Source organism: Rhinoraja longicauda, chromosome 4 (genome assembly GCF_053455715.1).
Source record: "Rhinoraja longicauda isolate Sanriku21f chromosome 4, sRhiLon1.1, whole genome shotgun sequence".
In the NCBI taxonomy this organism is placed as follows: Eukaryota; Metazoa; Chordata; class Chondrichthyes; order Rajiformes; family Arhynchobatidae; genus Rhinoraja; species Rhinoraja longicauda.
The window spans coordinates 49,773,177-49,788,580 of NC_135956.1; the positions used below are offsets into that span (position 1 = coordinate 49,773,177).

The window sequence follows — 15,404 nt, forward strand, 5'->3', positions numbered from 1 at the left end:
CCCGTCAAGTGGTGGGATATATTAGGCAGCAAGTGAACAGCCAGTTTTTGAAGTTGATGTGTTGAATACAGGAGAAATGGGCAGGAGTAAAGACCTGAGTGACTTTAACAAGGGCCAAGTTGTTATGGCCAGACGACTGGGTCAGAGCATCTCTGAAATGGCAAGGCTTGTGGGGTGCTCCCGGTCAGCAGTGGTGAGCACCTACCGACAGTGATCCGAGGAGGGACAAACCACAAACCGGCGACAGGGTGTTGGGTGCCCAAGGCTCATCGATGCGTGAGGGCAATGAAGGCTATCCCATCTGATTCGAACCGACAGAAGGTCTACTGTGGCACAAGTCACAGAAAATTTTAATGGTGGTCACAGGAGGAATGTGTCACAATACACAGTGCATCGAACCCTGCTGCGTATGGGGCTGCACACGGAGGACCAACAGCATATTGGGAAGGTGGCCATAATGTTTTGGCTCATCAGGTCATAATGTTTTGGTGTAGTTCTGTTCATTTGACTGATACTCTTTCAGACATTTGACCTCTGGTTAGGTATCAGAAAGTGGATCACATTTGACCTTTGTGTGTGTGTGTGTGTGTTCATTGCCTTGGACTAGAAAATAGTAATTGACCTTTGCTCGTTGCTTAGGTGGCTCTCGTACAGTGGACGCAGAGTGTGGGCCTGACATTAGTGAGCAGAGATTTGTCATCTATGCAGCTGAAGACCCCTGGTGGACAAATACTTCCATTCATCATTCTACAGGTCTTTCCTTTCACATCAGAAAGCAAAAGAATGGGCATCATTGTCAGAGTGAGTTTCATAAATAGGTGTAGTCAAAAAGTAAATCCAATGTTTTGTAAAATACTTCCTCTCCAATAATGGAAAATTTGAAATATTTTACTAAAAGCTAGTTCACATAAAACCACTTTGGAATAAAGCTCTCTTTAGAGTTTTAGTGTTAGTGCAGTTCTCTGAATCCAATTGCATGTATGGAGCTGTTTCTGTCTTAAACTAGCTAAAGGGAAAAATTAGTGAATAAGTCAGTATTCAAGCATTGAGAGCTAGCTTTAGCATTGGTTGTTAATGAATGTAATAGAGATAATGTAAATTGGAAATGTGAATGATAAAGGTACTCATCGGGTAGAATACAAATGGTTATAAGCTAATATATGTTTGAAATGCCCATAGTTTATACATTTTGTGTTGATAAACTGTTGTGTATTTGTAATGCAGATATAAATTAATTTTTAACACTCAATTATGTCACACTTTTTGATCAACAATTATTTTATTTCACCCTCCCCCTCCCCTTCGTTTCTTTAAACCAAGATGTGCATGTTCATGTCAATGCAATTAGCTGATGCGTTATCCAGTGATCGTGCTTGTCAAATCCAAATGCAATCCTGTCATTCCCTCTTATTCCCACATATTTACTTATTAGCTGCAGTTATTTGAATTCTGTTATACAGTGATTGAGAATTTTCATTTTATTCTTGAACTCTATCTGATAATGAACAGATTAAAAAAAGCTTTGAATCCCAAAAGAAGCTAGAAATATGATTGGAAAAACAATTTGTCCCCTGGTTATTGTGTTGACAGCACGTAAAGTTCAATTTGGTTGCATTTTGAACTATTTGCATCCATTCTCCATCTGAGTTCTACCTGTGAAGAGGTTGGGCCAGTTGGGCATCCACCGCAATTCATTTCAATGCCAGCCCATTTCCACATCTTTTAGAAACACATCAGCGCCTCTGAAATGTGCAGATCAGGTTTTCATTCTTGTTAATTAAATAATCCAGTATGAATTCTTAAAACATAGATGTCCCAGTTTCCTGATTATAATATTTGTGTGACTTCTGGCACTTCTATTGTTACATGTAGTATCTGTTTAGGGAACCAAATATATGGAAAATCCAATGTCATCATAAGAATGACATCTGGTACCAAAAACTACCTTCTATAGAACTCAAAATGTGCCTGGTATCTGGGAGCATAGCAGGATCCCATTTAGCATATTAAATATTCTGTTTCGTCCTGATTTAAGAATTAGTCCTCTGAAAAAATTCCATAACTTCTGATTGTAACTTTAAAAACTGAAGCCTTTAAGTTCTGATTGGGAAACAATGACGTCAATGTTACATTTTGATAGCATGTTCTAAATCAAGGCTAGGTTTTGAATAATAAGTAGTCATCACATCCAGCTTGGAGGCGTTTTGATAGGCGACTAGGCGTGGTCCACGGAAAAAGACGGGAATAAAATTCAAAATATTTGGGATTTAGTTTGTTAAATTTGTCCCTGAATTTATTTATTTTTTTGACCTTTTTGACTTCTTAGGATGATTCTTCAGGGGAAATTGCATTTTACATGAAAGGAGCTGATGTGGCAATGTCAAGCATTGTACAGTACAATGATTGGCTGGAAGAAGAGGTAAGAACCAATTCGGGGAAAGTGTATGAGGGAACAAACGCAAACAGGGTGCAGAGAAAAATGGCCCGAGATATACCTGGTACCAGGTCTCTTCCTCATTTGAAATAGGCTGGCAAACTAAAGGAATGTCTGAAGCATCACCAGCTAGCTGATTAACAGGCACTTCAAAGAAAAGTATCACCAACAATTTTTCCTTGACCAGAAACATTGAATATATGCAAAGGAAGCACCGTGACATCTACATTTCCTTAGAAAACTAAGGACGTTTGGCGCATCATCAATGACCCTTAACAACTTCTACAAATGCACTGTAGAAAGCATCCTATAGGGTGCATCACAACTTGGTTTGACAATTCCTCTGCCTTAGACAGTAAGGAATTGCAGAGTTGAGGCTATTGCCCAGTCTATCATGCATATCAGCCTACTCTCCATTGACTCCATCTAATTTCATGCAGCCTCGGGAAAGCATCCAACATAATCGGTATATAGAAGCAAAGCACTGCAGATGCTGGTTAATACCAAAGATAGACACACAGTGAGGAAGTAATCAGAACTATTTTCATCCTGGTCATTCCGTCTTCTCATCTCTCCCGTGGTCAGAAGATAGGAAAGCTTGAAAGAATGTAAGACCAGATTCATGAACAGCTTCTTCCCCGCTGTTATCTGCCTTTGAGCAGTCCTCCCATAAACTAAAGTGCAGTCCCGATCTTCTAACCTACCTCATTATGAATCTTGCTCTTTTTATCTGCACTTTCCCTGTAACTGTAATCCTATAATGCTGTAACATTTTATTCTGTGATCTGGTATTTTCTCTCTGCACTGCCTGTTTTATGGTTTGATTGTACAGTTTGATTTGACTGGATAGCATGCAAACAAACCCCTTCACTGTATCTCAGTACACCTGACAATAATAAAACCAACACCAATCGTTTTGGGTTGCTGTCAACTAGCAGCATCACTCGGGTTGTTAAACGGGAAGTGAAGTAGCAACCTTGAGTTGTAGTTGATGTGGTGGGATCATGAGATCAATTTGTCAGTTTGAACTTGGCTACCATAGTCCTTTTAAAGAAGCACTCTCAAGGTAAAGATGAAGGTAGACGGTTTGGTGTTAACAATGTTCACAGTTATCCTGTCCTATACAGAAACTCTGAGGTAAACTTACCCCCAACTGCATATATTTGTTTCCAGTAAGTCACACCCAAACCAAGTGGTAATATGTACACAGTTCTCGACTACCAAACAGATGGCAAATTCCCTTATACCACTTAACTGAACACTAGGGGCATCTAACCTATTGACCCACATGCTTTTGGGAATTGGGGTAAATCAGAGCACCCTGAAGAAACTTAAGCAATCACGGAGAAAATGTGAAAACTCCACTTTGATAGTGCTGGATGTCAAGATTGAACCTGGGTCACAATTCAGCAGGTTTTTCAAATGCAAAATAAGACCAACCAGTTTATCAAGTCTGCCCCAAACTACGCTGGTTGGACAACACAACTGCCCCATTTAAAGTTCCTTTCAGTTTAGCTGGCCACCTAAATCACATATTTGCACCACAAATTTTGATTTTCTTTACGAGCAATGGAAATACAGGTGCTCCTCAACTTACAATGGGGTTATGTTCCGATAAATCTATCAGAAACCGAAAATATCGTACGTCGAAATTCATTTAATATACCTGATCATGTGGCCGGAAGCGAGCTACAGATCGCTGCCGTTGCCCAGCGTTTGCACCATTGTAAAGTCAAAATATCGTAAGTGGAAGCATCGAGAAAAAGAGGGCCTTTAAGTCGGGAAATAAGGAGGAGCTGAAGGCTGCGTAAAAGGAGCTGAGGAGAAAGATCAGAGAGAGGAAGAACAGCTATAGGAAAAAGATTGAGGACCAGCTGCAGAGGAACAACATCAGTGGAGTCTGGAGAGGCCTCAAAACCATCTCTGGGTACAAGGAACCGGACTCCCGGGCCATGGGGGACCAGAAGTTGGTAAATGATCTGAACCTTTTCTTCAACAGGTTTGATCTGTCACCAACCCCTCCCCCGGTCCAGTCACCCCTGCTGCAGGCCCCCTTGTCAGCACGTCCAGTACACTGCCCCACCTCCCCTCCAACAGCACTTGGGTCACAGTCACCACCCACTGCTTCTGCTTCTCCTGCCCCAACCCCACCACCCCCACCTCCTCCCCCCACACCACCCCCCCCCCCCCCCCCAACACCCCCTCCTCCTCTCACACCCTTGAGCACCCAGCCCCTGTGCTCCAATCTGTCTTTCTCCACAGACCAGGTGAGAAATGGGCTCAGGAAAATCAATGCAAGGAAGGCGGCTGGTCCGGACGCCATCAGCTCGAGGCTTCTCAAGTCCTGTGCAGACCAGCTGTGAGGGATAATGGAGCACGTGCTCAATCTGAGCCTGAAACTGGGGAGAGTTCCACATCTGTGGAAAACATCCTGCGTGGTACCGGTGCCAAAGACGCAGCACCCGAAGGAACTCAACAGCTACCGGCCCGTGGCACTGACATCACACCTGATGAAGATACTGGAGCGTCTGGTCCTCGCCCATCTCTGCCCCCTGGTGAGACCATCAATGGATCCGCTGCAGTTCACCTACCAGACTCGCATCGGGGTGGAGGACGCCATCATCTACCTGCGGAACAGACCTCTTTCACATCTGGAAAAGTCGAATAGCACTGTGAGAATCATGTTTTTTGATTTCTCCAGTGCATTCAATACCATCCAGCCAGGGCTTCTGGGGGGCAAGCTGGAGCGCACAGGACTGGATCACCACCTCACATCCTGGAATCTGGACTACCTCACCAACCGACCACAGTATGTGAGGACAAAGGACTATGTCTCGGACATGGTGGTCTGCAGCATAGGGGTTCCGCAGGGAACAGTGCTAGCTCCATTCTTGTTCACCCTGTACACTGTGGACTTCAGGCACTTCTCTGCAAACTCCTATCTACAGAAGTTCTCTGACAATTCTGCCATCGTCAGCCTCATCGCAGGCGACGATGACAGGGCGTACAGAGAACTGATCAAGGAGTTTGTGGACTGTTTACCTCAATAATAAATTGGACTGGACCAAGAACACCAATGAGCTATACAAAAAGGGCCAGAGCAGACTTTATCTGCTGAGGAGACTCGGGTCCTTTGGAGTGCAGGAGGTACTCCTAAGGACCTTCTACAACACGGTGGATGCATCAGCCATTTTATATGGAGTGGTCTGCTGGAGCAGCAGCATTTCAGTGGCGGAGGGGAAGAGACTCGATAAGCTGGTCAGGAAAGCCAGCTCTGTCCTGGGTTGCCCCCTCGACTCAGTGCGGGCGGTGGGAGAGAGGAGGATGATGGCAAAGTTAACATCGCTGCTGGACATTGACTTCCACCCCATGCAGAACACTGTCACTGCACTGAGTAGTTCCTTCAGTGACAGACTTCTTCACCCCAAGTGCGTGAAGGAGAGATATAGGAGGTCCTTCCTTCCCGCTGCTGTGAGACTGCACAACCAGCACTGCTCCCAGCAGACGAGTCAACAGTAACAGTTAAGGAATGCACAGTAAAGTGATTACAATTTATCCTTGTCTTTACTTTTATTTATAATGAATGATCTCTTGCTATCCACTTTGCTGCTGTAACACTGTAAATTTCCCCAGTGTGGGACGAATAAAGGAATATATTATTATTATTATTGTTAGTCGGGAAGCATCTGTAATAAAATGTAAATATTTGGCTTTGTGGCAAATGGAATATTGTCATCCACATGGACTGTCCTTTGAATAAAATCGGGTAAGAATACAGTATAAAGACGTTTGACACCATGAGGCTTTAGAAAATGATTCAATGCATGTAATTTTGCTTAAATGCAATATAACCTAGGAAATCTCAGGTTATAGAAAGTTGTGTTATAAAAACAATTTTGTTAATGGGAAAAGCAGGTCAGGGGCGAAAGAGTTTCAGATTGCAGTAACACTGTTTATTATCCCACAAGATTTTAAAAAATAAGTTTTTTTAATAGCTATAAGTTTATTTTTGTTGCTACATGCTTAAAAATACTAAAGGTTGTCTGTTGCATTGTTTAATTGAGTACTGTTGCACCGTTGTCAACAAGACTCCAGTATCAATAGAAATGGTTGCTTGTCAACATCAATGGCCACCTACGATAAAACAATGACAATGGTGTCTGATTACTGCGGAGAAGTTACATGGAAACAGTTTTCTTCCCCTACTTTAATTTTCCCCACAAGACACGTTTCTTCCTGCTTTTAAGTATTTATTATATTATATTCTATTACATTAAATTTGTGTTGTGGAAACCTATGTTGTAGCAGAACTACTTGTTCAAGCAAAGATCCTTTATCTTCCTACTTGCAGTGTGGGAACATGGCAAGAGAAGGGCTACGGACACTCGTGGTGGCAAAAAAATTTATAACGGAAGAACAGTACCAGGATTTTGAGGTATAATTTTAGCTTTAACTGCAATACATGTGCCCAAGTAGAGAATGTTCACCAGATTTGAAATAAAATAATCTGTACATGCCAATTCACATAGGAAATTTTGGTCAAAGCTGAGCATCATGTTGTGGAGCAGAGGGATCCAGGAGTGCAGGTACATAGGTTCTTCAAAGTGGTGTCATAGGTAGATAGGGTGGTCAAGAATATTTTCCGTAATTTGTCCTTCATCAGTCAGACTATTGAGCATAGAAATTGGAATGTTATGTTACAGTTATACAAGACGTTAATGAGGCCTTACTTGGAGTTTTATATGCAGTTTTGGTCCCCTGCTATTGGAAGGGTGTGGTTAAGTTGGAAATAGTGCAGAGAAGATTTATGAGGGTGTAGCCAGGATTTGTCGTCCAGACCTACACAAGAGGTTGGCAGGCTAAGACTTTATTCCTTGAAATTCCTTGAAATAAGACAATACCATATGTCTAATCTTCCTGCCTAATTTGGGGTTTTGTGTTACAAGAAAATAGTAAAGTTACTTGTCATGACTCTATTTCAAAAGAAAAATCATTGAAGCACGATAGAGCACAATATTTTCAAGTAGAGAGAATAAAGTTAAATGTAATTTAAACAAGGATTAATTTCCTCACATGCATCTAGATCCTCAATGGTACCAATGCATTATCACTTTCACTCTGGACCAAATGATTTGAAATTAGTTGTAAATGTAATCGTTGCAATGTGAAGGTAGCTACTAGTTTAATCACCTTTGCATTTAAATGTGGGCATCCTGTTTGTTTGTTAGTTGTTAATTAGAAGTCTTGACTAGTTCATCTTGCTGTATCCTTTGCACCCTTTGGTACATTTGCAGCCAGGTGTGAAATATCATGCTTCATAATGAAGTGAAAGATATGTTCCTAGAATTAATAAATTTTGTATCTACAATCTACTAAATTACTACTGTGCAGAAAATCATAATGTAAATTTTAAAACATTAATGAATTGGTATTTTTAATTTCCAATATCAAGCCTGTTGTATAATGATGGAAAACAACTCAGCCTTATTATGAAACTGGGGTAATTACAGAGTCCTTTGTAAAACCAAAACGAATATCATATAAATGACGGAAGTATAAATATGTAGTAATGAGCCAAGTCATAAGCCTAGGCCAAGTCATGGGTGACACGGTGGCGCAGCTGGTAAAGCTGCTGCCTTACAGCGCCAGAAACCCGGATTCAATCCTGACCTTATCTGTGTGGAGTTTGCACGTTCATCCTGTGACAGCGTGGATTTCCTCTGGGGGCTCTGGTTTCCTCTCGCATCCAAAAGACGTGCGGTTTTGCAGGTTAAATGGCCTCTGTAAATTGTTCCTAGTGTGTAGGGAATTGATGAGAAAGTGAAATAATGTAGAACTAGTGTGAATAGGTGATCAATGGTCAGTGTGGACTCAGTGGGCCAAAAGGCCTGTTTCCATGCTGTATCTCGAAAGTTAAAACATTAACTTTAAGGAAATAGAATATTTGGTCAAGTTAATTGATTACAAATTTATACTTATGATAATCTCGCACCCATAGCATCATTGGACTTGGAAGGATTTGATGCATGTGTAATTATATTTTCTGTAATTATGGAGAACTTGGTAAAACCACACCTGGCGCTGGAGTTTTGGTTTCCTGGGCTGTACGATGTACCTGCTGTAAACGAAGGGCATTGAAGATTCACCAAGTTGGTTTCTGCGATATCAGATCTGTTCTATGAAGTGATTGAGTAGGTTATACCTGTGCTCTCTCTCTCTCTCTCTCTCTCTCTCTCTCTCGAAGAATGCGAGGTGACCTCATTGAACTAGACCCAATTGTTAGAACATCAGAGAGGGTAAATATGAGGAGGAAGGCTCCATTGGTTGAGGAGTCTAGAAAAATAAGTCACACTCTCAAGGTAAGAGTTAGGCCATTTAGGATTGAAATGAAGAGAATCTTTTCAACTCATGGTGGTCAGTCCTTGGAATTTGTTACATCGGAGAACGATGTATCAGTTTGGCAATAAACTTTAGGCCTCAATTTTGAGCTGTGATTTCTTCACCTTACTTGAATGAAACCATTTGCAAAGCTTGCACCGAATTCAATCCTGTGATGATAGAACTTAGCTTATCCTCCACTTCCATTGTGAATTCATAATGCAAGGAAATGTAGCATATTCTTGCCCAAAATATTCTTTTATTTTTAGTGAGATATGTGAGCAATAGCCTTAAGGAAAAATAAAATCTAATTTTAAGATTATTAATCCACTTGACAATTTGTTCAGTCTGTATACCCCCCCCCCCCCCTCCCCCTGACTTCTCCGCACTTCTAAAATATTTTTGTTCCTCCAGAAAACAACCATGTGCGTTCATGATTAGTGGTTGCTATTTGTTCAGCTGCCCAGTCCCTAAACTAAGGCATTTCTTTTTCCAATAATTTTGTTCTATTTGTCTCTCTTTTAAACTGCTGTTTCACTAGGATTGATTTAGAAATGTAAGAAAACTAAATCACCAATTTATTACCCTAAGAGGTAGAACTTTCTTCCATGTTGCTTAACTAAACATGCTGATACAGTAATAATTACTTTGAACATTAACCTCTGAAATTTGACTTTTGAGTTCCATATCATGTGACCACTAACACATGCAGAAGATAGAAGGAAATTGTAACACTCGTCTGCAATCAACCATTATTAGTTAAGTTCCCAAGATTAAATCTGAGAAGAGAGCAATAGCCAGAAGTATTAAAGGAAATGGGGAAAAGAGAGTTTTGTGCCATGAGGCACAGTTTAGTTATATTATTATGTAGAACGTTAGATCAAGCTGGAGGGGGAAGCATTTGTAAATTATCCAAAACCTTGCATATATTGAGTGGGATTGAAGTGGTGTCTTATCTGCCAGATATCGTTAGACATGCATTATTTACACACTGACCAGCAATAGTTTTTCTTCCTATTACACCAAGTTACCCATGCCAAGTTAAGCTCCTTTGAATTTCATTCACTATGTGTGCAACACAGGTAAGTGTTGATGTTGAACTAAATGGGACGTCAAAGTATGAGGAACATAGCCAGGTTAGGTACTCGGTCTTTATTCCAGAATGTGGGAGTGTCGAACTAGAGAGTCTAGATGGATGGAAGCAGTCTTTTTCCAGGGTAGGGAAGGCTAAAACGAGGGCATTGGTTTCAGGTGAGGGGAGAAATTTTCCACATTAGAGCAGTGGTTCCCATCCCTTTTCAGGCCACTGCCCCATGACTCCATAAATTAATCTTCACTGCCTCCTACCCAAAAAAAGAGTTATTCAGAATATTCCATGACCCACAAAGGAGGATAACACAAAATTAAAAACTAATTAAAACTAAAAAATAATTCATTGTACATTTATTCAAAATCCAATTACATTTTTTTTCAGTTAATTAATTTAACAGAATTTATGTACTTGACCCAGTGATACCAACCTTTCAAGGACTGGTAGTCACATAGCTAGAATCTTAGATACCACATTTGGTAACTACACTGTTCAGTAAATTCTCAATGTGATGGATGGGCTTGATAAAGTGATACCAGTTTCCCAATATCTAGTTTAAAGTCACTTAGCAGGAGACATAAATCACCACATTCAGTAACCTGGAGTGGATTTCTTTGCTTGGAGTGAAGTGACCACAAAAAAACCACGTTCTACCAAATATGATGTTGGAAATGCAAGGAGCTTCTAAACCGTTGTCCACAGTGCAGGATAGCGATTAGAAATTTCCTCTGTAACCAAAACTCTTGGTCTGATTCCTTAAACTTTGGCTTCAGCGCAGTGTCATTCTGTACTTCAATTAGTTCTTCCTCGACTGCCCAAACCTCCTCAGCCCCCTGCCACCCACTGCTTCTTAGCAACCCCCAAGATAATCCCAGAGCTCCCCAGGGGGCAGTACCATGCTCTTTGGGAACCACTACATTAAAGGATGGTGGTCATAGAGTTATACAACTCCGAAACAGGCCCCTTCAGCCCAGCTTTGTTCATGCCGACCAAAATGCCAACCTGTGTGTCCCATTTTTCTGTGTTTGACCTATATTCCTATAAACATTCCATGAACCTGTCCAAATATATTTTAAACATCGTACATATAATCGCACCTACCACTTTTCATATACCCACTGCCCTCCATGAAAAAAACCTGCCCCATAGGACCCTTTTAAATCTCCCCACTCTCACGTTTATCCTATGCTCTCAAGTTGGAGACTCTCCTACAATGGATGAAATGACTGTTTCCATCCAACTTATTTATGCCCCTCAAGACTTTAACTTCTGAAATGTTGTCCCTCAATCTCCTTAAACTCCAGGAGAGAAAAAATCCCAACCTATACAGATTTACATTATATGGAAAGACCTGCCAGAAGACAAGGTCTAGACAGAAGTATTTATAGTGTTTAAAAAGTAATACTGTATATATTATCATCGGAAAGGAATAATGCAGGCAAATGGGATTTGTGTAGACTGGCATCACAGTCAGCATGGACAAGTTGGGGCAATGGGTTTATTCGGTGCTGGGTGGCTTTGACTCTGAGAATTTCTACATGCAATATCGACAACATTGTTCTCTGCATGGTCAGCTTAAAGGTACTTACTTGTACTTGACAGAACCGATATAACCAGGCAAAGCTGAGTGTTCACGATCGTTCACTCAAGGTGGCAGCAGTTGTGGAGAGCCTTGAGCGAGAAATGGAGCTCCTCTGCCTCACTGGAGTGGAGGATCAACTGCAAGCCGATGTGAGGCCTACATTAGAAATGTTGAGGAATGCTGGAATAAAGGTCAGATTGGGATGAGTCCCCAGTACAATTTTCAGATGTCTAATTTAATAATGTTATTTTGGGAAGTGCGAAAGGAAACGAACAGTGTAAAACTGTATGAGCACATTACTTGTTAAATTTTATTACCATGAAACCTACCTTGCTGATCAGTATAGTACTGTCCGTCCCCCGTCCCCTCCCCCCGCCCAATGTGACCTTTTAAACCTTTGTGTTCTCCCCATCTATTCCCAGGCTGGAGTTTGTGCATTTTTAGCTCTGTTATCTCCAACAGCATTATATATACACCTGCAATCTATTGCTATGCTGGGGCTGTAGTGTAAAATAATTATGGAGAATGCTTTGGAACATTAAACATTAAGATGAAGTTAATTGTGAATATAAATATAATAATGAAGTTAAGGTGAATATAAATATAATATTTTTTCCCCATTTGGTAAATTAAATCTAACTTAAGTCATTCCTATAATTTTGGAAAGAAAATATCACTACGTGTTTTATTTATGTTATGTCACCATTTAATCATCCTGGACCTTCCTAGATAGCAGCTCTTTGGCAGCACCTTTGGATGTTCTGCAGTGGTACAAGACCATCACCCTATTTCAAGGACATTGGGCATAGGCAATAAATGTTGGCCATGCCAATGATGGCAAATGAATAAATACTTCAGAGAAATACCTGTACAAAATTGAAGTAGATTGCAAAGATCATTATATCCATATAAATGGCATTATCACCCTTTTACAATACCTTCTCATCTGGTGGAATGTCCAATTTGAGTACAAGGCCATATATCTCCTTATAAGATTGTATGTTCACCATTTTACAGTTTACAAAGATGGCATGGAATGTTTTGAGGTAGAACTGTGTGTTGTCAGCATGTGCAGTATCACCTGCTTCCCTGAATAGTGTGGCCGAAGAGCAACACATGAATGGGAAATAGGGGGCAGCTAAAGGCAAGTGCTAGGCAATGGTGCAGAAGTGGGACGAGGAGCTGTTGCAGGTAATTCCCGAGTTACAATCAGACGAAGGGATTAAAAGTACCATTAGCAAATTTGCAGATGATACTAAGCTGGGGGGTAGTGTGAATTGTGAGGAAGATGCAATAAGGCTGCAGGGTGACTTGGACAGGTTGTGTGAGTGGGCGGATACATGGCAGATGCAGTTTAATGTAGATAAGTGTGAGGTTATTCACTTTGGAAGTAAGAATAGAAAGGCAGATTATTATCTGAATGGTGTCAAGTTAGGAGGAGGGGGAGTTCAACGAGATCTAGGTGTCCTAGTGCATCAGTCAATGAAAGGAAGCATGCAGGTACAGCAGGCAGTGAAGAAAGCCAATGGAATGTTGGCCTTCATAACAAGAGGAGTTGAGTATAGGAGCAAAGAGGTCCTTCTACAGTTGTACCGGGCCCTGGTGAGACCGCACCTGGAGTACTGTTTGCAGTTTTGGTCTCCAAATTTGAGGAAGGATATTCCTGCTATGGAGGGCGTGCAGCGTAGGTTCACTAGGTTAATTCCCGGAATGGCGGGACTGTCGTATGTTGAAAGGCTGGAGCGATTGGGCTTGTATACACTGGAATTTAGAAGGATGAGGGGGGATCTTATTGAAACATATAAGATAATTAGGGGATTGGACACATTAGAGGCAGGAAACATGTTCCCAATGTTGGGGGAGTCCAGAACAAGGGGCCACAGTTTAAGAATAAGGGGTAGGCCATTTAGAACGGAGATGAGGAAAAACTTTTTCAGTCAGAGAGTGGTGAAGGTGTGGAATTCTCTGCCTCAGAAGGCAGTGGAGGCCAATTCGTTGGATGCTTTCAAGAGAGAGCTGGATAGAGCTCTTAAGGATAGCGGAGTGAGGGGGTATGGGGAGAAGGCAGGAACGGGGTACTGATTGAGAGTGATCAGCCATGATCGCATTGAATGGCGGTGCTGGCTCGAAGGGCTGAATGGCCTACTCCTGCACCTATTGTCTATTGTCTATTGAACCAGAGACGGATAATCTTTCCCAGCTGGATGGCTGAGGGAAGTTAGAAGAAGAGGATATAGTCACCCGCATCAAAAGCTGCACATACATTGAAGATGTGCAATGAATACCATGGTTGCCATTACAGGTTGTCATATGTAACTTTTAAGTCCACTTTTTTGCATTTGGTCCAATCCAAAATAAGAAAATACTGGGCTTATGTGGATAACTTACTTCAATTGTGATCACAACACACACAAATTACTGAGAATTTTTCTTTAAATTTTCTTTCAGATATGGATGTTAACTGGAGATAAACTGGAAACAGCTACTTGCATTGCAAAGAGCTCGCATCTGGTGTCCAGAAACCAAGATGTCCATATCTTTCGTCCTGTAAGTGTAAGAGTAGCTTGAATGTTCTCAAGAGTCAAACGTTTCACAAATGTATATTCTTCCATGCATGTAGTTGTAAATACCATTTGCAAACTGGACTGCAGTACAGAAGGAACAAACTATCTGATGCATAATGGTGCATTTGTGATTGCTTTTTTTTGTAGAACATAGGGCAAAATATTTTGTTTAAAAAAAGTATTGTTGATTAATTTAAAAAATAATAATAATTAAATGTTGTTGCAGTGAAACCTAAATGAGCTAATACCCATATAAATGATCCTACGCAGATATATCCTTTTGGCTCTGTATATTTTGCAAGAAGTCAAAATTATTTGGTTAAAAAAAAGACAGTTTTCAGCATTCTGTTGATGAATGCATCCACCAACTTCTGCGTTGAGAATGAGGGCTTTACTTGCTTTCGCACACATGAACTCTGACATTTTTCCCATGTTTCTTTTCCCATTGCCTAATCAGATTTGCGGAACTGCCTTCAGATTAAAGTTGAGCTAAGCGAACACACTTTGTAAATGTCTGAGACTCTTAATCTAGCCAATATACCTCTTATTATAATACTCGGGAAAACTTCATTCCTTTCCTTAGGGAGCAAATTGAACTGATGGGATAATGACCAATCTGAATAATATTGGAAACTGTTCTACACAGTAACTAACCTATGACTAAACCAGTTTTCGAAATTAGCATTGTTAACTTGATCCCTCTGTCTCAAAATTTCCTAATTGAATGTAGAAATTACTCTGCCAGTGCAAGAATCTATTTAACAGAAATCTTTATTGACCTTTTGAAAACCTGAAATGATCAGTTTAACTTGCCTGCGATTATTCCATGCCATGCTGTTAATTAAAAATGTTTTGCACAAGTATATCTGAGCAAAGTAGTATAGCTAACGTCCTATTTTCACAAATAACAAGAATATTTGTTTGCATATTTCCTGAAAGTAGCTTAGATTCTTACAGCTGTTAAGTATTGTTTTCTGTGTGAGGTAATGTGGAAAAACGTTAAATGAGCATTGAAACAGCATTCAGAAAAGGAATGAAGTGGTTGAAGAATGTAATCCAGAGAGAAGTTGAGCCATTTAGAGTAAGTCTCCAACCCTTGAAAGGATTAATTTCTTTCAAGATGCTGGAGTGAAGGTAGAGTGTGGGATCATTGAACGTGTAGAAAGACAGAACTGTATGACATGTTGCGACCACTAGAGGGTAGCAGTGATCCAGCTAACATTTCAGAGCAAACTGAAGATCTATGCTGACAACGCAAGTGCTTGATGAGCTCATATTAAAAGTGACAGCTGAAAATAATGTTAATTAGAAGAAAAAAACATTTTTCTATTGCATCCATCATTTGCATGCACCAAG

The 15,404-nt window shown here is 40.7% G+C and overlaps 1 protein-coding gene across 2 annotated transcripts in view; it reads left to right on the forward strand.

Moving 5' to 3' along the window:
• Positions 1-15,404, forward strand: part of atp9b (ATPase phospholipid transporting 9B) — a 298,121-nt gene that overhangs the window by 254,302 nt on the left and 28,415 nt on the right. For both annotated transcript variants that reach the window (XM_078397707.1, XM_078397708.1), the window contains exons 16-20: positions 640-801; positions 2,327-2,419; positions 6,786-6,869; positions 11,505-11,675; positions 13,933-14,031. In XM_078397707.1, the coding sequence (XP_078253833.1) occupies positions 640-801; positions 2,327-2,419; positions 6,786-6,869; positions 11,505-11,675; positions 13,933-14,031 (609 nt within the window). The remainder of the gene's footprint in view (positions 1-639; positions 802-2,326; positions 2,420-6,785; positions 6,870-11,504; positions 11,676-13,932; positions 14,032-15,404) is intronic.